This window comes from Anguilla anguilla, chromosome 3 (assembly GCF_013347855.1).
Source record: "Anguilla anguilla isolate fAngAng1 chromosome 3, fAngAng1.pri, whole genome shotgun sequence".
In the NCBI taxonomy this organism is placed as follows: Eukaryota; Metazoa; Chordata; class Actinopteri; order Anguilliformes; family Anguillidae; genus Anguilla; species Anguilla anguilla.
The window spans coordinates 30,545,785-30,569,051 of NC_049203.1; the positions used below are offsets into that span (position 1 = coordinate 30,545,785).

At 37.9% G+C, this 23,267-nt stretch overlaps 1 protein-coding gene across 5 annotated transcripts in view; it reads left to right on the forward strand.

The window, feature by feature from the left end:
* Positions 1–23,267, forward strand: part of ubr3 (ubiquitin protein ligase E3 component n-recognin 3) — a 418,217-nt gene that overhangs the window by 12,899 nt on the left and 382,051 nt on the right. For 4 of the 5 annotated variants that reach the window (XM_035408072.1, XM_035408074.1, XM_035408073.1 and 1 more), the window contains exons 2-4: positions 2,978–3,117; positions 3,785–3,937; positions 17,941–18,105. In XM_035408072.1, coding sequence (XP_035263963.1) covers positions 2,978–3,117; positions 3,785–3,937; positions 17,941–18,105 — 458 coding nt within the window. The remainder of the gene's footprint in view (positions 1–2,977; positions 3,118–3,784; positions 3,938–17,940; positions 18,106–23,267) is intronic. The other variant, XM_035408075.1, reaches the window with a different exon arrangement.

The following is a 23,267-nucleotide window of genomic DNA, read 5'->3' on the forward strand; positions in this document are numbered from 1 at the left end:
GAATTGGATACGGCGAGCATCAGGGTTTCCCCCAGAAAAGTTGTTAGGCCCGGTGGCAAGTATCTTTTGACACGGCCCGGCGCGGGCCAGCGACAGACTGATGGCAGCATTAAGGTAGGGCTCTATAGTATCTGTGATTAACAGAATCACGGACGGAATCACAGAATTGAGAATTTAGAAAAGCTATAACACAGATTCCATAGGGCCTTACATTAAGTCAGTGCTAAAAACTGACTGAAGATTTGAAAATATGACTACGTAATGTGAATTTTGTTATAAATATGTCATTTATTCAACACACAATTTTAAAAATCAACAACTATTTACAGCATAGCAGAGTCTTACAAAGAATCTGACAACAATGTACAGTCTTGGAATGCTGTGTTTTCAACAACAACAAAATAAATTAAATTCAATTAAATTAAAATAAATAATATCAAAGTTTTTGCACTCTACAAAAAACTTGCATTCAAGTCCTGATTGGCTACTGAATCTTACAACAAGCCTTGGAATGCTGGGCACATTTAAACATTTAAAAAAGGTTTTTTGGCTTTTACAGTAGGACGGAGTGTAGCACAGTGGGTAAGGAACTGGGCTTGTAACCGAAAGGTCGCAGGTTCGATTCCCGGGTAGGACACTGCCGTTGTACCCTTGAGCAAGGTACTTAACCGAAATTGCTTCAGTATATATCCAGCTGTATAAATGGATACAATGTAAAAAATGCTATGTAAAAGTTGTGTAAGTCGCTCTGGATAAGAGCATCTGCTAAATGCCTGTAATGAAATGTAATGTAATACAGTACCTTTCCCCCTTGACATTATCCCTAAATGTCACAAAGGAAGTATCTGTGTTACTGACTGTTTGGCTAGCTAGCTTAGTTAGCTAAATAACCACGTTGTCATTAAATTTTTCCCGACCGTGAAAACTGCCTGACTTGTTTACATTTTGGACAGATGTGGCTCCTGAGTAAATCTATCGTTGTTTCCATTGCAGCACTTTCGACACAAGGAATATCAAAAAAAATCCTGAAATGTCTTCTTACATTCTTCTTCTTACCATTTCAGAAAGCAGGATTACTGAGTTAGCTGGATAATTGTGTGGAGTAAAACCCAGAACCGCTCTCTTTCAGTCCATGTTCCAGATCTGGGGGGGTTCCAAGTTTTTACTCGGCTAACTCTAATCCTGCTTCGTAAAACAGAGCCTAGAATAGCTAAATACCAAACAAGGAAAAACACGAAATAGCTGCACCGGCACTACGGAGTAGCTACCGGATGATGTTCCCACACAAGGGGTGCACTCGGTGTAAAAATCGTTATAACACTGCATAATTACTGTTAACATCTAGGCCTATATGGAATCATTCATGTTGCTAAAAAGCTATTTTCAATATCTCTGACCACCTCACCTCTTTGCTTGACATTTTGCTTGTAGTGCTGCTTGACTCAATGAGGTATGGGTGGGCTTAAGGACTAAGAAGGTGTGAGTGGGGTTTACAAACACTGAGTCTGTAAGGGCCGCAAAATTTTGTATAACTTTAAATCATAACTGTCACCAAGTTGTTTTTGCGGAAAGAAGGCACCACAGTTCACCTGTCCATGTCAGATTTGGCAAAAATGTACATACTTTTTTTGTACAAATAGACTGTTTAAATAGCTCTGACTTAAAATGATTGAACATGTTTCCTAATGATGAGGATTAACATATTATGAATGCTGGCACATGCTGATTGAAGTACATAATGGGATTTTGTCTGCCTTTGCTTTTTTCTGGCACATACCTTCACAACTCTGATTAGTGGGTGGCGACACCAATGAACACGCTGTTCTCTCTCTCTCTCTCTGTCTGTCTCTGCCTCTCTTTCTCTCTGTCTGTTTTTGTTTTTTTTCTGATTGTCAGAGGGCTGCATTCTGCTGCCAAATAGTATTTTTTCTGCTTAGGCACTCACAAACTTTGGGTCACACCAAGGTTTCTCTATGCAGAAAAACCCTGCATTCATCTACTTAGACTGTACTTAAATTTGGTATGTACAGGTGAGGCCAAAAGTTTACATACCTAGGCTAAAGACATGCAAACTCAATTCACAACTCCACACATTTTATGTTACCATACATTTCCTGTGTTAAGTCAATTAAGATATCTACTTTATTTCCATAAGAGGTAATTTAAATATAATAGATGAGACAGATTTATTTCTGCTTTTATGTACTATATCAGATTTTCAGTGGGTCAAAATTTTACATACACTTTGTTAGTATTTGGTGCCATTGCCTTTTAATTGCTTAACTTGAATCAAACGCTTGGGGTAACCTTCCACAAGCTTATCACAATACTTTTCCAGAATTTTTGCCCATCCCTCCTGACAGAACTGGTGTAACTCAGTCAGGTTTGTGGGCCTCCTTGCTCAGACACACTTTTTCAGTTCATGTATTTTTAGCCAAGTCTTTACCCTTTCATTTTTCTACTGGTTGGAATATTCTAACATAAATTATGTCAGGGAAATATGACAGAATGAAAAGTATGCCAACCAACCCCGTCTCTTTACTTGCTAACTTGTCTGACCATGTGGGGGGAAAAAACTGGGACACGGCAAACCTTGTGGATAATTTTTCTACTGTTCATCAAAGTTTTACTTTGTCTAATGTTTTTGAATAAAGTTAACGAAGTACATTTCTATTTATTTATGAACAAATGGTCAGTAGATAAGTGCAGACAAGCTCAAGTGTGAATAGTGTCACAAGTATCAATTAATTTTTTTGATGTATTTTTTACAAATGTATTGAAGGACTTTTCTCTCAGAAGGAAATGATACTCCCTCAAATAAAAGGAAGGGATATATATCTCAACAAGAAATAAGTAGTTATTGAACAACTGACACCAATCAACTGTCACCATCATCTGAATCAAAGTATTTCAGATGTCTCTCTGGAGTTGTAACGGCCAGTTTGTTTGAAAATACTGTTTTTTGTGTTTCACACAGATTTTGCCGAAGGCATCAATTAAAAACTGGAGAGAATGTACCGTCCATCCCCCAAGACCTGCTGTTGATGTCAGAGTTTGTTCTTCCTCGTTTCATTATCTGTATCATTCAGTACTTACGGGATGGGTACACTGAACCAGGTGAGAAACTGCTCGAACTTGGAGATGTGCTGGAACAGATGGTACTCTTTGCTATTCAGTACTTATGAAAAGTAATATCAAAACAATTTTCTGCCGAACGACATTGTTTTGTCACTGCATGGATAGCTTTTTTCAGAATTAGTTTTTTCCTACATGTTTTTTATGCTTTCCCCCCAAATTTGGAATGTGCAGTCGTATATATCAACATTGCTGCTCACTGCTGCAGCTGCGTGAAATTGCAGGTAGGCATGTGCTCTCCTCTGGAGCACATGATGTCTGGTGCTGCTATGTATCGCATTGCTGTTTTCAACAGGGCTCTCTCAAATTACTTGGAGCAATACTCTTAATATATTAACAGACAGATTTGTGGTCCAATTGTGGCCAACAGATTGGCTGGGTTTGCTGGTACATGGTGAGATTCTGTCATCCCATCCCTCCCAACACTGGGGAATGCTAGAGCTAATTGTGCATTGCACTGTGGAGCTACTGTTCACTAGCAGCATGAGACCAGACCATGAAAAAGAATAGTGCCTTAGCAGGATAAGCCACCCAGCAACCCTGCCTTGCTTGTCAATGTCTTTTGTTAATGCAAGGATAGGCACTCTAGGATAGTTCCATTAAACTTCATGTCTCTGTCGCCCATCCTTATCGTATCCCTCTCTCACAGACTCCTCCACAGACAGAGATCTTCAGAAGGTCCTGCAGCAGCTTGCTCCCCAGATCTCCTTCCTGGAAGAGTTAACAAAGATGGGTGGGGCAATGCGAACTGTCCTGACTAAGATCTTAACCAATCAGCAGACATTTCAAGACTTGAGTATGGGTATGTCCTCACTGCTACTAAGTCTTTCAAAGCCACTGGTTCTAAATGCATATTTTTTCCTGACTCGGCAAGGGAATCAGTATGAAAATAAGCTGACAAAATCATCATGGTTTGTGTCACATTTCCTTTTAATAATAGGCTAATAGTTTTTCAAACACAGAGTACAATGGACTTTCACAACCCTATTACTGCATCATATTGATAAGCTTCATTATCTGGATATTTGTGTAGTCTATAACAAGCAGGGCCCCGTTTCCCTTGTGGTGCTAATCATCAGTATGATCCCTTGTAAGGGACATCTTTAATATTCAAGGATTTTCAGAAATGCTCATGACTAAGTTTTCATTTTAAAATGGTCACAACTTATGACATCACTAGTGGTCCCCAGATGCTTAATGCAAAGACCGCACAAAACACAGAATCAATTAATTCAACTTCAACTGCATGACTGCTAATACAATCCATGTTTTAATATCAATGTCGCGATAATCTTGTAGACAGATTAATACATATGATGCAATGATACATAAGATGTAATGTGTTTAAATTAGGGCTGTCAATCGATTAAAATCTTTAATCAAATTAATTACATGTTATGCTGATTAATTAAGCGAATTAACCGCATGTATCAATATTTGCTTGGAAAAGCATTGAATATAAATATCAAAAGGGGGCATTAGAAATCAATAAATTGTTTTATTTACAATCATTTTTCCAAATACATGTCTTTTTATCATTGAACATAAGCCTATCACTTAGCCTAAAATGTGGCCATAATATTTTTAAAAATTTTTTATTATTTAACATAAGCTTATCACTTAACCCACTGGGGTCGAGAGCTCCGCCGGCGGAGCTCGGCAAGATTAAATGAACTTTCGTTTCTATTTGGATGATTAACTTCAGGAGTTATCATACAGACGCAACAAAAACATTGACAGAGTCCTTAGAATTGCGACTTTCCAATGCACCCATTGACAAATAATATAAATTGTTTTAAAAGTTCTAAATTTGATTAATTAAACCATGTATGCTTCGTTAATCCTTACTCATTACTATGTGCGTCTGCCAAATGCCTGTAATGTAATGTAATGTAATGTGAATTTCGCTCAGCAGGAAGTCCGCCCAAATCGCATTCACATGTTAACGACATAACTACTCTCCATAGAAGGAGAGTAGGGGAGGGGCGATGCGAGAACCATGTGAGAAATTCCAAGCCTGCGAAAGCAGGATAGAATGTCAAAGTGTAGCCCAGTTCACTTCTTTTGAGGTAAACATTTCATTTAATTTTGGAAAATGGTCCGTCCGGAAGCCGACATTGATGAAGAGCGGTGTCATTTCGAACAGCGAACTGATCCAGCTGAGGATCAACTTCATGAGTAAGTATATTTCTTATGATCATATTGGTAAATATGTGTACTGTATTGCAACGTATCTCTGTGTTTGTAGGAATATCCAGCAATATGCGCGTTTGTAAATTCCCACACTACGAATGATTTGAACTATTGCATCTCAAAATTATAGGCTAGGCTCTCTGCGTCTGGTTGTGTGTTAGAAGTAGCAGATGGACTGTATTTTTTTCGATCATATTGGTAATAAATAGCCCATGCCTGGTGTGTAGTGGCGTGGCTAGGATTCTAAAACTGATGTCCTCGCACAATCGATATTAGCATACTGTAAGTAAATTCGGGAAATAGCAATATAATAACCACTTGGCTAAACAGACCTAGCCTACTTCAGATTGAGGCATTGTTATTGATGAGTTGCGTGTAGTTGAGCTGGAATATATATGTATATTTAGTTTAGCTAATGTTGTTTCGTTGATAGCTTGCATTATTTGTAAATGTGTGCTGTATTACATTCTCTGTGTGTTTGTAGGAATATTCACTAATATGCGCGCTTGTAAATTCCCACACTACGAATGATTCTAACCATTGCTTCTCAAAATTATAGGGTACCTCTCTGCGTCTGGTTGTGTTTGTTTGGTTCTTTGTTTGTATACGATGTAACCATGTCACATTTCCTGAGTTTTGTTTTCATTAGTTAGTGGTTTGTCCCTTTTTTGTAAAGCACATTTAATTTTCCCCTGTTGAAGGAAATGTGCTATATAAATAAAGTTTGATTTGATGTCACATTTCCTAACAATTTTGTTTTTATCATATTTACAGAGATGCTGATCAGGAAACACGGCCTAGTTCACCACTAGCTAAGAGGCCACACAAGCGTTGCAAGAGTACACCAGTCTCATCTCATCTTCCATGCATATAGTTTGCTTCAATAAATGTTCTAAAATCAAAAGATGTCTTTGTTTCTGTCTTCTAAATGGCTCACTGAGTCTTTGTCTTAGTGGTGGGGAGGCATGCGGCCAGGTGTGAATAGCCTACTTAGCTGGCAGGTCCTACCCAATGCATATTCGTTACAGAAAGGCCATTTGCCCTCCCATTCTCACCTGGTGTTGGAAAAATAGTAGCCACAACACTAACTTTTAGCAATTTATTTTATATTTCTCATTGGATTTGTTAAAATATTGTCATCTTTTGATACCCAAGACCTTGAACACATTTCAGTGACCAAAATCTTACTTACAATTGTTTAGTGTGTTTTATTACAACATTCCTGTGCATGTTCAAAACTACTGTTTACAGTTTGTGTGTTTTTAGAGCAATATGATTGACCTACTTACTGCTGCCATATTATTGTAGCTGAGTTTGTGCTGAAAACAGAGATATGAAACACCTTGGAATCACTGCATATAAAGTTGATGAAATTTACACAAATGTCAGAGCACGGCACAATCACCAGTGTGCCTCATTTTACCCTCAGACCCCAGGTTAAGCACCAAAGTGGCCATAACAGTCTTTTCCCCACGGCACACAGGAACTGCCGCCGTGGGCTACGCATGACAAATTGTGGTCACTCACTCACTCACTCAGTCGACCTGAGAGGGACGTTTGATGGGACGCATGCGCAGGTGGTGCTTCGTTTAGTAGGACGCATGCGCAGATGCATCTCCCAAAATCACCACTTCGAATGGCACAAGATTTTTTAGCACAGCTTCATCACCTAACGTTAGGGTTAGCTAAAGTAACATGTTAGCGTTTCGCCTATCGGCGCGTACCACCGATACAGATGTATGGACACATGGAGCACAACAAATACCGTTACAGAGGTGAGGACATACCATAGCTAGCTAGCTATATAGTTAGCCAAGTTTTACTCGTGACACTTTGTATTGGTGCGCTGTGGGTCTGCACGGTTTCGTGCTTGTTTAACTATTTAACATACTATTTACATGCGCAACTAACGCACCACTGGTTGGAATTGTGCGACGCACGGTGTCAAAGGGGTGCGTTCGTAAATTCACTCCGCTGGTGTCAGTGACACCCTGAGTGCTCTCTTGTCGTTTAGAAATTAGTGCTGCTCTCAGAGGCTCAGAGCCACACCGGCCGCTCCAGCTGAAGGGCCGGTTTGTCAGAGTGTCTGAACCCCATAATGGCTGACAGTGTGGAAAAATGCGACGGTTGGGTTATTTGGCAATATAGGTAGTGTTATTCAACACGCAGAAATTTACAGTAACATCGGTACATCAATTAATTGACATAAATAATATATGCGTTAATTTGTGTTATTTTTTTAATGCGTTATTTTATAATTAATTAATTAATCGAAATTAATGCGTTAATTTGACAGCCCTAGTATAAATGAACAAATATGTTAAGTGGGATTATAGTACCCTTTTAACCTTGACATCTCATCTTTCTGATATTTGACACCCATACAAGTGAAAAAATAAACATTTAAGTATACTTTAAAAAATATTACTAAGTATACTTTAAGTATCTGTCTAATCATGTACTAACAGTGCAAATTAGCCACTGTTAAGAAGTTAATTGGCCCCATTTTAACTTCTATGCAACTTTAGTGTACTTAGTTGTATCTAAGTGTACTAAATTGGGACACTTTACAAAATGATTTGAATTGGTGATTTGTTGATATTGGGAAAAACACTTTCATACAATTGTAATTTATCACTACTGTGTTCAAAATAAACAGTAAATTGCATTCAGTGTTATTTGATGATAATAGATGTGTATTTATAGTGTAGTTATATCACAATCCATGTTATATATTAGAAGTGAACTTGAAGTACATTACATTCATTTGGCAGACACTTTTATCCAAAGCGACGTACAAAAAAGTGCATTTCATGGTCGTAGACAACTGCTAAACACGGGTAAGTACAATGCTGTCATAACACAAATACTATATTAACCCCTTAAGGCACAAGCCAAATCTTTCCAATCCTTGCCCATTTAGGGGGTACCCTATTTAAAGCGTCATAACTCCAGATGTGAACACCCCAGAGACTTGAAAAATGGCTTAAATGAAGCAAGACATTTGTACAATTTACAATACTAACGCAGATTAGTTTATATTCATAATTTTGGAAGAAATAAAGTGCCACAAATGCAATTGTTTTGACAAAAAATCAAAAATAAATGAGCACTTTTTAAGTTTGTAATGAAATACTGAGAGATTGCATATATACAGGAGGTTAAACTATACATGTGCTAGATCAAAAACTTCTTGACCACAAGTTCATAAAATCTAAGGGTGGATATGTAGAACAACTATAGATGTATGAAGCAAAAACTAAGCAGTGTACCCAGCGTCTCCAAATCTATCCAAAATGTCTAAATTATGTATTGCTGTAAATCACAACATATTCACGTATTTCACTACAAATCAACTGTTTTGACTCAAGAAAATCACTGTTGCATAATTTTCAAATGGAAATTACAAGCTTTCTGTCAGTTACAGTGGTCTAAAATATCTAGGTGCCCAGAAACATATCCAAAATCTCTCCGAAATTGAATAAAATGCTCTTTGTCCATAAAGCATATACATGAGCCCCTTATGAAGGTTTAAGATGAAACATTGCTATCAGATTAAAAAAATAATGCAAAAATATTGTCACACAATGCGGTACAGTACCTAAATGTGTAATAATTAACTTGTGTGTATTTCTATACTCTGTACTCTCGTATGTTTTCTTGTATGGGGATGGGACAACATGAAAACAATTTTCAACCGTCCACGTTTTGGCAATGTTCCAACTCTCACGTCATCACTGTTGCATGCTTCACAAAAACTATTACACTACCATCTAACGCTTACATTACAGTGTGAAATATCCACATTATATAACACCACTAACCTATTTAAAGATACTCAATTTCAAAAATAACGTATATAACCGAAATATTTTGAGCAGTAATACTTACATAGCAATGATGAAATCTCATCAATGTTCAGTAGATAGAGACAGAGACAGTATCAATGATACTGTTCTATTCGCTTCTGTTTTGCTCCAGAAAACGATGTCAGCTAGGTCTATCAGCAAACATATGGCTTAGCTATGTTCAGAAGTCCTCAATAATAATAGTATTTTCCAAGAAATTACGAAATGTCATTGACCACGTTTCGTTGGATGCAGCGTATTTTTCTGCTAACAGAGTGAATGCATAAGTGAATGCGATGCTAAGAATATTTTCTGTTACGCTGACCTATAAAACGCTATTCCAAAAGCAGAATTAGACATGTTATACATCATTAGAAAGCTTATACTCTCGCCTACTGAATAAATGAATTGTCAATTAAGCCCGACTGTACTAAAAAGGGCGACGACGCCGTAAACAACAGGTGTGGTATTACGCACAGCTATTTTGGAAGATACCCAGGCGCCACAAATGCGCGTATATTTCCCAAACGGTTTGTCCAAGACAATATATGACCACACAGTCTCAAAAGGGACATCACTACACGTAAAACCAACAGTAAGGTTGTATATTTATTCAATATTTAGTCCCAGATATTGACTGTAGAATGACATTGTATCATTTTTAAAAACGTTTTCTCGTTTATTTTGTTATTCTCTGTGAAAATAATGAATTAAGAAATTATGATACTTTGACTTTGTTTATGAGTATTTCTCCCTGCACCAAAATCTTTTTCATATATTTAGGTGTCCTAAAATGTTAAGCTGCTGGCGTCCTGCGGGACTGCAGCAATTTCAGAAGCACAATGGCACCAAAACCCCCCCCCCCCCCACAAAAAAAGAAAAACGGTGCTCTCTCTCTTATTTGATATAACCCCAGAAGGGATTTTTTATTGGTGAAATGAAATGTAATTCAAATTGTAGCCAACCTCTCTTGTCATCATCCTGGTTCTTCAATTTCGATTGGTTGCAGTTATGCTGCAAAGAGGGTGTCTAACCATCTGCCAGTGTACACTATATTAATGGTGGCTATCTTCGCCATGGTCTTGTCTATAATGTGGAATTGTGGAAAGCATCCTTGGGGCTGCTAGGTTTAAAACTGAGACGTGTTGACACTTTTAGGGTTTTGAGAGTAGCCTACATATTTCATTAAATGTCCATCCTGTAACAGTAAAAGAGTAAATGCGTACAGTGTATTACTTTTACTGTACGAATAATACTAAATATTGGTTCATGTTGCTGAAGAAAGATAACCCCACTCTAAAAGGTGCACAAACGATGATGCCTTTCCCCCCCAATGATTGTGATTACATGCGGAGGGAAGCGGCTAATTTTAACATTGTATTAAAGCAAACAACCGTTTTTTCCAGCAAGTCAGAGAACGTTCTCATGCCTCTTTTTTTAAAGAGTTTGGTGTACTACCATGGATAGATTGACAACAAATTCGCACAAACCAATGTATTTGAGGAAAATAGTTTTAATGATATTCAGCGGCAACAACAGACCACAAATATTGTAGGTAAAGCCAGTACCACAGCGGGGTGAAAGAAATCCAATGAAATTTGCTCCAATTAAATTACAAATGCCTGCATTCCTGTCTGCGTCACAATTTCACAACTCAGTGCAACACTTTGTTCAGATGGTCAATGTCTCTCCTGCAGAGCTCTGTAAGCCCAGAATGTCTCTATGGCCAATATGAGTTCCGGTTTGCTCTTGGGTTTGGCTTCATGGCTCACATACTTCATCGCATGCCAAACAGCTCAGTGGGATTCCAGTTACTCATTTGTGAAACAAAAAGAAACTGTGTGAAGCAGAGTGAATGGAGAATTTTCCACACATCAAAATGTTGAACAATAATTGTTTATTTCAACAATTCAGTAATTTCAATAATTGTCCTATTTGGTAAACAAGGTACTAGATGCTAACAGGACAGACACGACTACGGGCAATTTATCTTGAATAAATTTTAAATTAAAAACAATTATACTGTATAGCTACTTGTTACAGACAAAGGGGAGAGTCGGTATAAACATAACAGTTTTTGGATTTTGCTCATTTACTCAGAAAATATTTAGCCTAGCACTGCAATTTTTCGTCAAACAGATCTGTGTTACAAATGCGGTCCCCACTGGCCCGTTATGTATTCTTGGATTAATGCATGAGAAATGTTTGCAACGAAAAATGTATACTGCAGAGTTTTCGCTAGGAAGAAAAGTAATGACTGGTGCTGACGTCAAACCTGGTCCTAAGAGTGGGGCTTACCTACGACTTCCTCGGCCGGTCCGACTACCCCCCTCAGGCGGACAGCTCTCGTTGGTTATGGTTTGCTTTAGTTTAGTTTTTAAATTAAAAAAAAGAAATAAAACCAAGTCAGTCCCAAATTTCCCTGCAAGTGCGGTGTGGCGTTGCACCAGTGTGATAATACAAGAACCTGAAAAATCGAGGATGGCTGCAGGGTCTTCGGCGGCTATGTGGCATGGTTACGGGCATGAAGATATCATCACTCAACAAAAAAAAAGAACGGTCCGTTTTCCTCTTCAGCCCACACCAGAACTTTTCTTGACTCCGGAACGCCTTTAAATGAGGCAAACTCACAAAATTCCACAAACACTGCGTCTTTCAGCAGAATATGCAAAAGTTGCGCTAACCCATTCGCATCAGCCCACCATTTCTCCTGTCTTACACTACGCCATGTGCATTTCCCTGATCTTATCACATGGGTGTAACCCCACCCCCACCCCAGGACCACCAGGTTCACATCACTTGACTCCAGCAACCAATTATAAAAAGAAATGGAAAGATTATATGTGCGATTATATGCGTTTGTGCGGATGTCTCATGTGCTTGTAACATCTGGCACATCAGTAGTAGCCTAATTACCCATTTCAATTAGGCTACATTCATAACTTAATAGTCTGATTGGTTATGCTGGATTTTTACTACTTCCTTGTTGCCTACTGTAGTAAGGCGGCAGTGTAGTATAATGGCTAAGGAGCTGGTCTTGTAACCTAAAGGTTGCAGGTTCGATTCGCCGGTAGGACATTGCCGTTGTAGCCTTGAGCACCCTTAAACTGCATTGCTCCAGTATATATCCAGCTGTATAATTGGATACAATGCAAGTCGCTCTGATAAAAGTATGAAGTTATGTTCATTGTCTTACAGCATTGCAAAATGAGGCATTTATCTGTTTGACAACAGACCATTGGAGTTTGCACAAGATTAGCCTCTTACATGAAATAAATGAAAAGTTAAATGAATTTGGCCATAGCTATTTATGCATTAAAAACAAACACAAAACCAAATGGCAAAAGCAAACAGCCCACTATACAGTCCAATCTGGGTGTGCTTATAATTAATGCATGTGAACAGATGGCTGTTTGTTTTCCATTAAGCATTTGGTATAGGACTGAATTGCACATTGCCCATACAATCCTCAAATGGCAACTGTACCAGCACTGTACAAAACGATTTATGATCCGACTCACCTTTATATCCTAAATGATACTAACATGGATGACCTTAACTTGTAGACTGTGCTGAGAACTATCTGACAAAGTTTGATGAATAACTGTTTATAAATGTACATTTCAGTGAAATACATATAAAAATGTTGAGTAACAGGCATGTCCCTATTTACAGCTTGTCACTAAAATGTATTTTCCTCTTCTTTTCTGATTAAAATAAGAACTGCTGTAATTTGACTGCAAGCTAGTATTCTAGTTTGTTTGTGAGTCCCACGGTCGAAGTGTTAACTGCCAGATATGGTTTTGAGTTGTGGCGGCAGGGCCAAATGAAACCCTCTACCACTATAACTATATGATATTTAGTGTACATATTTTAAGTATAGGAAGTACAACGTAATGACATTCTTCGAAGTATACTTTTAAAAAGTACATTTTAAGCATACTATATAACTATACAATCAAGTAACTTTCTCAACGGTCACAATTTTGCGAAAACATCTTAAATCCAGGAACCTGTTGGCCCAGTCTATCGAGAGACACACCACCACCCTCCACATCCCTTCTTCATACTCCTTGTCGTCAACTTGCATCAACATTCCTCGCTATGACTCCTCAGCCAGGAGGACTACAGACTGGCAAAACGCTGGCTACACTAAAAATGTCAGAGCTTACCAATAATGCAATAAAACATTTTCCATTTAGTCACCAAAAGTTCTGTAGCTAATGAAGTGATAATTTTGCTGAGTTCAATAGCTAACGGTAATGAAATATTTTTTAAACAAGTAATTTGTTGAACTAAGGCTAACGTTACCCTCTATCGCAGACTAACAGTTACCTAATACATCAAACCAGGACATTTTAGTGGGACCTTTCAGACAGTAGATGACCGCTTATCTTTTTCAAAAAGGTCCTATTGTAAAATGACCAGTACCCAATACTTCTGTACCAAACTGAGGCCACGATACACCCAAATCTACCACACAAATAATGTTAGCAAACATTCTTTCAAGCCTTGGTCAGGAAATGAAGTAACATTATCAAGCTATGTAGCTACTTAAGTGCCTACATTTATTGAAGTTAACTTCCTTATGTGGATGGCAAGCAATAAATACAGGTGAATTACTGTTGAAATTCAGACCCAGCAGAAATGATGGAAGCTCTGCATCCATTCTCAGCTCCACCCACTCCCGAAACTCTCAGGACCTTGTTTATTCGAGTTTTAGAGCAAGCTCTATCCAATTTTTAAATTAATTTTTGACATTAGTGCCTGCGCTTGTTCTTTGTATGCCTTTGCTGAAACTCTGTCTCAATGCATCTAGCTATGTGTACTGTTATGTGAATGGGCAAGGTCAATCTCAATGTTTAACAGTTCCAGAAGTTAACTGGCCTATCTCATTGATTGGTTCCTATTGTAAACCATGTTGTTTTGTCAACTAAAATTTGGGAGGAATCCTTTTTTTTGAGTGCTGAATTTAAGGGTATTGATGCAGGAATACTGCTGGGTTTCTCTCACAGCAGCTTTTTCTACAACTGCTACCAAGTAAACATGACTGTTCCCCAAAATCTTTCTAATAAATAGTTACCAAGTGCAACTTTAACCGCTTTGCGCACATGCCAAATCTGGTTAATCCTTGCCCATTTAGGGGGTACCCTATTTAAAGCTTTGTAACTCCAGATATGAGCATTACAGAGACTTGCAAAATGGCTTAAATGAAGCAAGACATTTGTACCATTTACAATACTTGGATTAGTTTATATTCATAATTTAGGAAGAAATAAAGTGCCACAAAGGCAATTGTTCAGGCAAAAAAGCAAAAATGAAGTGCCTACATTTATTGAAGTTAACTTCCTTATGTGGATGGCAAGTAATAAATACAGGTGAATTACTGTTGAAATTCAGACCCAGCAGAAATGATGGAAGCTCTGCATCCGTTCTCAGCTCCACCCACTCCCGAAACTCTCAGGACCTTGTTTATTCGAATTTGCTATTTTTTAGTTTGCAATGAAATACTGAGAGATCCCATATATAGGGAGGTTAAATGTTCTGCCTGCAATGTAATCATAATGGGAGTTCCATGCAGAAACATAAAACAAAATTGGCATCTGGGCTCACTTTAACAGGTCATTTAACAAGGAAATATACAAAATCAGAGTAGTTAGAGCAATTCAGTCATTTCAAAAGTGCACTGATATTTCAGCGATGTTATTTTTTTACTTCAGAAATTTTTATGCGAACTTGACATTTGTGCCTGCATTTAATGCTTCACCAAAATGAATTGGGTCATTTAAAAAATCTAACCACATTGAAGGAAATATTATTCATTTCACCACGAGAAAAACTTGCTGTGAAATGTTTAAAATATTAATTGGTTATCAGTTATTGATACGTTCGTAGATTTAGGTGTCCTAAAAACAATTAGAGCTGCCAGCGTCCTGCGGGACTTAGAATTCTACAGCCATTTCACAAGCGATGTGGCACCAAAAAAAACTGGTCGCTCGCAATCTTATTCAAAATAACTCCAGAAGGGATTTTGTTTTGCTGAAATGAAATGTTATTCAAATTGTAGCCAGTCCCTGTCTTGACATCATCCTGAATGTTCAATTCTGATTCGTCCAAATTATGCAGATGAAGAGGCCCTATAAAATGTTTTCTGGCATGTCTAGACAGCTAAACCTCGATTGAACAATGTTGTTTGAATATGTATTTCTTTGCCAAGGTCTTATCTACATTGTGGTATAAAGCATTTGAGTTTCACAAATGGGTGTTTTTTGTAATTTCGGTGAAAAGGAGACCCTCTGGAATCCGAATCCCCTGCAGATAGAGTAGTATTCCATAGCCTGCTATAACGTGCTGCTAGTGTATTATTTCTGGCGACCAAGTCATACAATATTCTTGCATGTATATCTTTGCCAAGGTCTTATCTACAGTGTGATATAAAGTATTTTTTAGTTTTACGAATGGGTGTTTTCTGTAATTACGATGAAAAGGGAGATATGCACCGTCTCTGGATTCCGAATTCCCAGCAGATAAAAAAAGTATTGCATAGCTTGCTTAACCTGCTGCTAGTGTATTATTTCTGAAGGCTAAGTCACCGGGAAAACACTTTTGAACAACAATATTTTTACATATATTTTTTCTCCAAGATCGTGTCCACAGTATGGTATAAAGAATTTGAGTTTTACAAATGGGTGTTTTTTTTTATTAGGGTGAAAATGGGGACATGAGCCTGGTCGATCCCAGTCCCCAAGTACAATGGAATTTTGAAGCCACGGGCCGCTATGTTTCAATACATTTTGGCACATATTGCGTTTTGAGAGTATACTTCATTAAATGGCGCATCCCATAACAATACATACCAGTAAATGGGTACAGTATATTCGTTTTACTGTATGAATATCATACAATATTGGTTCATGTTGTTGAAGAAAAACAGATAACCCCACCCTCAAAGTCGCACAGGTGATGATGTGTTTCCCTCCAACGACTGATTACATGCGGAGCGAAGCGGCTAATTTTAAAAATTGTGTTATATTCTGGCAAATTAGTGATGTAAAGGTTATTTGACTATATTGTAGCATTTATGACATTATGCATGAAGAATAAACTGTCCAAATATGTTTTCTGAAAGATCGTCAAAACAGGTTTGACCTCCCTACCATATATACAGCAGGTTAAACTATTCATGTCCTGAATCAAAAACTCCTTGACCTCAAGTTCATAAAATCTATCCATGAAGCAAAAATTAAGCAGTGTACCCAGCGTCTCCAAATCTATTCCAAATGTCTAAATTATGCATTGCTGTAAATCACAATATATTCACATATTTCAATACATATCAACTGTTTTGACTGAAGAAACTCACTGTTGCATCATTTTCAAGTGGGAATTACAAGCATCCATCAGTACAGTGGTCTGCAAAACTGAATAAAATGCTTTTTGTCCATTATAAAGCATATAAATGAGCCCCTTATGAAGGTTAAGATGGAACATTGATATCAGATAGAAAAATAATGCAAAAGCATTATCACACAATGTGGTACAGTACCTTAATGTGTAATAATTAACTCTCGTATGTCTGTACTCTACAGTATGTAAACGACATGAAAACAATATTCAACTGTCCACCACGTTTTGGCAATCTTCCAATTCTCACGTCATATCTGGTGCATGAAACATAAAAACTGCTAAGATAACGAACGCTTACATTACAGTGTGAAATATCCTCATTATAGAATACCATTAACCTACTTAGACACTCAATTTCAAAAATAACATCTATAACCAAAATATTTTGAGCAATAACACTTACATAGTGATGATGAAATGTCATCTCTGTTCAGTAGGCAGAGACAGGGACAGTAAATCAATGTTGTAGTTCTCTCGTCTTCTGTTTTACTCCAGAAAACAATGTCATCTAGGTCTATCAGCAAATATATGGCTTAGCTATGCTCAGAAGTCCTCAATAATAATTATATTTTCCAAGAAATTACGAAAATCATTGATATCATTTTGTCGGGTGCAGTGTCTTTTACTACTACCACAGAGTGAATACGTAAGTGAATGTGATGATGAGAACTTTCGGTTTCTGTTTCCAACTCACACTTTGGTTGCACGAGTAATGATTGTCTGAGATTAAAAAGTTTGGCAGGCTCGCATGCTGACCACTAGGGGGTTTGTGCTAAGTGTTTAAATGGAACTGAATTGTACGAAAAACAGTGATAGCCTCCAGTTGAGATTTGCAAACATCTTGATTATGTGAGATCCTTTTCAAAGAATTAAATTGTTTGCTAAAGTGTTCATTTGAATGTTAGTGCAATGGAAGCATTCCTGCCCTGCTGCACATCCTGACCTGCTGACTTGGGGGTCAGGGTTAAGAAATAGGACAACTTTTGTTTGAATAACTTACTCTGAAAAATTTCCAGTTGTGTGGAAAGAAATTATATGCATCTCTTGTTTTTCTTTCCCTTCGAAGTGGTGGTTTTGAAATGCTTTTAATACTTAAAAATTTTTATTTTTCTCATCGGTCCATGGTAAGATCTTAGGGTTAAGTTCCATTTTTGGGAAACAAGGCTTTTTTTCTGTTTCCTGACTCAGGATTAGTGGTAAATAGGTTACTGCTCTACCTGTAAACATTTATTATTGTGTACCCATTATGACTTCCAGCTGCAGAAAGTGTGAGATCTGGTAAAAATAAATCAGCCAAAATGTATAAATGAAGAAAAAGCTGTTGATATGTTCAACAAGTTTTGCCCATTTTCTGTAGGACAAGAAAAGAATGTGTATGCTAAGAAGAACTACGACAAGTATCTCTCTGCATTGCGAAGCTCTGGCCTGGTCTCGGCAGAGGAGACAGCTGTGTCTGGGGCAGGGCCTGGGGCAGCAGAGCTTGCTGCAGCAGGGACTGGAGCAGGGGCCCTCAGCTTACTGGGTGAGAAATTTTAAGCTGTGTTCTCTGTGGGGCCTTCCCCAATCAGTAATCGTGAGTTGCGTTTGATTCTGACTAGGGTTGCAAAATTCCGGGAATATTCAAGGATGGAAACTTTCCCTGGGAATTAACGGGAATTTATGGGAATAAAATGGAAATATAGCCCTATTTGCTTAGGCTGCATTTACCATGTCATATGCAGATAGAAACACAACTTTTACCATATCATTAGCAGACATAATTGCAAACATTCTCTATGACCCCTTCCAAAAAAAAGACTTTTCTCTTAACGCCTAAAAAAACCCCAGAGTTTTGTTTTAGAATTCTATTTACATTGATAGTTGAAGCACAAGTTTTTAGAAAAAGTCAAGGAAAGACAGACATGTGGAATAAACATTAACAAAATATATCCCATTTTACTGCGCAAGGGGTCAGTTGACCCTGCGGTTCTAGAGACGAGCAGTATACTGTGAATAGTGCCAGGTGACATCGGCAGCACACTACGTGACCAAAGACGGAAAGTTTTGAAGAGAAACTAACTGCTTGTCCAAAATTGCCAATATTTATACGACGTCTCCATGCTGCTTCGCAGCAATAAAAATATCCTACTTATCAGACGGCGTTAATTTCGTCAACAAAAAATATTCGTTACGACCCCTTAAAATAAATGTTTTACAATAAAGAATTAATGGAAATAGATTAATTAAAACTCCTAAATTAGCATGCTTAATAAAGTGTACTTTGCATTAGGCTACTATCTGCCGTTTAACTGAGATATCATAAAAAAATATAAAATGTATTCACTCCAGTAATATAATCAAAACTTACCTGAAAGCATGTAGTCCTTTGGCTCAGACAGTGCAGTAATGTGGGCTGCACACGTGATGGGCGAATGCACTGTGCATGTAGAGGGTTGTAATTTTACTGAATTCCTATTTAAAGGTGCAGTGTGTAGAATTTAGTGGCATCTAGGGGTGAGGTTCCAACGACGTAGGAGAAGCTACGGTGGCCTGTAAGTTCCAAAAATTATGTAAACGTCTACGACAGCATCGAGTAGCCAAGTGTCAAGTGATGAGGTTCCTTGATAGATTTATAAATTGTATTTAGTTATTTAGTCTGTAAAACTATAGGTCTTAGCTTACAAGTAAGATAGCGATTATGATTGTTAATTGTTCCGCATTGTGGTAGTGTTTTATTGCTAGCGTTAGCTAACGTTAGCTGCTTTGCATAGTAAATCATAGAAAGACATGATGCGTCACAAAAACTATTACACTACTAACTAACGCTCACATTAGTGTGAAATATCCTCATTATAAAATACCACTAACCTATTTAAATAACGTATATAACCAAAATATTTTGAGCAGTAGGCCTAATATAGCAATGATGAAATCTTGTCTGTTTTCAATAGACAGAGTAAATCAATGATATATTTCTATCCGCTTCTGTCCAGAAAACGATGTCAGCTAGGTCTATCAGCAAACATATGGCTTAGCTATGCCCAGAAGTCCTCAATAATAATAGTATTTTCCAAGAAATTACGAAAAATCGTTAACAACGTTTCGTTTTACTGCTACCACAGAGTGAATGCGTAACTGAATGCGATGATAATAAACGTTCGATTACGCTGACCAATGAAACGCTATTCCAAAAGCAAAATTAGACATGTTATACATCGTTAGAAAGCTTATACTCTCACCTACTGAATAAATGGATTGTCAATCAAGCCAGACTGTACTAAAAAGGGCGACAATGCCGTAAACAACACGTGTGGTATTATGCACAGCTATTTTGGAAGGTACCAAGGCAAATGCGCCCCCTCTAGAGCCGTTTGTCCGTTCTGGGCTACTGTAGAAACATGGCGGTGCAACATGGCGGCCTCCGTGGAAGAGGACCCGCTCCCTATGTAGATATAAAAATATGAGAGACCTCATTCTAAGGTAACGAAAGCACAACAATTCTTATTTCCATGGGATTATACACTAATTAGGCTATACAGAAATGGAATATAATATTCCATTTCTGCCAAGTCCGTTCTGCTAGATGCCACTAAATTCCACACACTGCACCTTTAAAGGGATGCTGGCAAATTATCAGTACATGTGATGGAAGAGTGCGCTGCTGAATGCAGTGCATGGTTACAATTCAATTAAATGGGAATCCTTTTAACCAAAACATGCCATAAGACCTAGTATTGCTTTTTTATGTGTATTCCCCCCGAAATAAGTTCACTATTAAAAGGTAAGATTTTTATATTGAAATTGTGCAAAATTCCCGAGCTTAACTTCCCTTCCAAAATTTACCGGAAATATTCCGCCCCTTTGAAACCCTGCTTCTGGCTGTACATTTTTGATACATTTTTGATGGTGCAAATACCATTGGCTATCTTAGATTGAAATTGTTTTTTAAATCTAAAGAAACCTAAAGATCTGTATAATTACCAATAGATACCCATTCCACTCGAGAGCCAACAGCTATTAACCTGATATGCCTAGTCAATGGAGCCTTGCTCCACTCCACAGAAATCTTTCCACTGAAACCTCCTACTGTCTCAGATTGTTCTGAAATTGAAACCAATATGATAAGCTCTCCTGCAACATTATTTCGTAGAAAATAATTTAGTCTTTGAGAAATTAAGCTAAGTGATGGAACCTAAAGTGGACACTCTCATATGATTCATATAATATTCAGTAAATGTAGTTCCCAACATAAATGGTCTAAATCTACCAACAGACCCCCTAACCCCTACAATAGTCTCATGCTTGCGGACAGTATAGAATGTCAGTTCTCTTTGAGGGACAAGACATATTAAGTTGCGGCTTGAGATAGTGTTCCTTCATCCTTTGTTATGTAATTCCATTGAATTTGGTTATCATTAGTTCACCCTGTCCAGAGTAAATTGTTATCTGATGACCTGTTCATTTATGTGATGCTACAAGATTATGGCCACTAGATGATGTTCAGGGACATACAGACCCTTCTTCAGGGGCAGGAGCTCAAGAGCGATTGTCTGGCAGTCAGAGGGTTGCCGGTTCGATCCCCCATCCTGGGCGTGTCGAAGTGTCCCTGAGCAAGACACCTCACCCCTAATAGCTCCCAACAAGCTGATTGGTACCTTGCATGGCAGCCTTTCACCATTGGTGTGTGAGTGTGTGTGTGTGAATGGGTGAATGAGAGGCATCAGTTGTGAAGCACTTTTGATAAAAGCGCTATATAAATGCAGTCCATTTACTATTTCCCATTTAACAAGGGTAATTTGCCTGTTAAAACTAGACTTTTTTGGCATGTAGGTTAGCTGATCAGTAATGGTGGACACAGCAACTTGACTTTACTGTTTGGTAACAATGAAACCTAAACACGATGGCTTTGATGCAACAGACCCATGCCAACAGAGCAAGGGTCAGCAATTTGGAGCATTAACCACCAGTTATTTAAAGTGCTAAATACAATCGTAATAACACTCTCAAATTGAAAAAATCTTTTAGAACACAATAAGCACTTTTCTGTCGGATTGATACCGCGGAACAGTGTGAACAGTATATAAAACACACGTACATTAAAATAAACCAGAAAATGCATAAAACCGGAGAATACTGCATAGTGTACTTTCCAGTGTTTTGTTGGGCAAATGGGAAAAAATAAGTTTTTAATGTATACAGTTGTGCACATGAACTCATTGTACTGGCAAAATATAATACAAAACTTGTACCTCCGAGAATTTAAATAAAGGTTCTGACTGACTGAAGGTTTTTTTGTGGCTTTTTTCTTAAGCCTCCACTTAAGGTGCGTGGATCACCTGATTTGAAAAATCCCAATACCAGTTTCCTAAGTATACAGATTCTTATTTTCAACTTTGCTGTGCGTACGTGCATGCGTACACAAATGCAATATTCAGCAACCCTCGTTCTCCAAATGTTCTCTCTTCCTGAATTTGGCCAGTATTATTTGAATTCGGATCTTTTTTCCCACCTCTGATGCGATTCACTCAGCACCAAGTTTCTCAATTAGACACACACACACACACACACACACACACACACACAGACAGACACCATCAGAGATACAGCGAGTGAGAATTTCCCTTAAGAAGATGCCATCAGGCTTTGGGGACTTTTAAATTGAAATTCCTCCAATACCGTAAATATCCTCTTCCTAAATATTTGTGCTTATAATAACTGCATTTAAAAAATAAAACATACATTTTTCTATGTATGTATTTTTCTATGTATGCTATGCGTGGCAAATTGTGGTCACTCACTCACTCACGGACAACCTTTGAAGGAGGTTTGGTGGGACGCATGCGCAGGTGGTGCTTCGTTTAGTAGGACGCATGCGCAGGTGGTACGGCACAACATTTTTATGCACAGCTTTATCGCCTAGCATTACTTTGGCTAACCCTAACATTCTTTAGAATGTCGCCAGCCCAGCAGTGTATGCGTGTGAGCTCGACAACACATGTCTCATAGAAAAGGCAGTTTGTAGCCTTTTTTTAGTTCATTACAGTGGTGGTACAAGTGACAAGAAGTAAGTGGTACTGTGCTGTTAGCCTTTATTGATCGCCGTACAAGGTTCATGTAAAGTAGCTAGCACAATCTGACAACACTAAACCCATAAAAATGTACTGTGAATGGTACTTGCTCAATCGAACGGTAAATGTGAAAAACATTCGCTGACAGTCAGCGGCACCAAAATTTTCTGTCACACCCTCAATAAAAGGCAAAACTCCCAGTAGAAGATTGAATTTAATCTTTTAACGTTATATATTTTCTGAAACGTTATCGATTCTGCTTGGCCACAGTGAGTGCAACTAGGCGATCTGAGCATATAGTTTCTATGTAAATTACGTAAAAATTATTCAGCCTTGTTGTTTGCTACCTAAACTTCACAGCATAGTCATTGCCGTTATCATGATTGTAGCATGAAGTGTCTATTTTCAACCAACTGCCATATATGAGCGTGTAAAATCAACAAAAAATATAGTTCGCCAAGTTGCGCCGTGGGTCTGGATGGTTTCGTGCTTGTTTATCAGATGTATTATATATTCTGACATTCTAACCATTAAGCATTGCGGTTAATGGTCTTCATTGCTGATTTTAACATTTTTTCAATGTTTTAATTTCGTTTATCATATTACCCATTCCAAGCTGGAAATATTAGTGCATTGT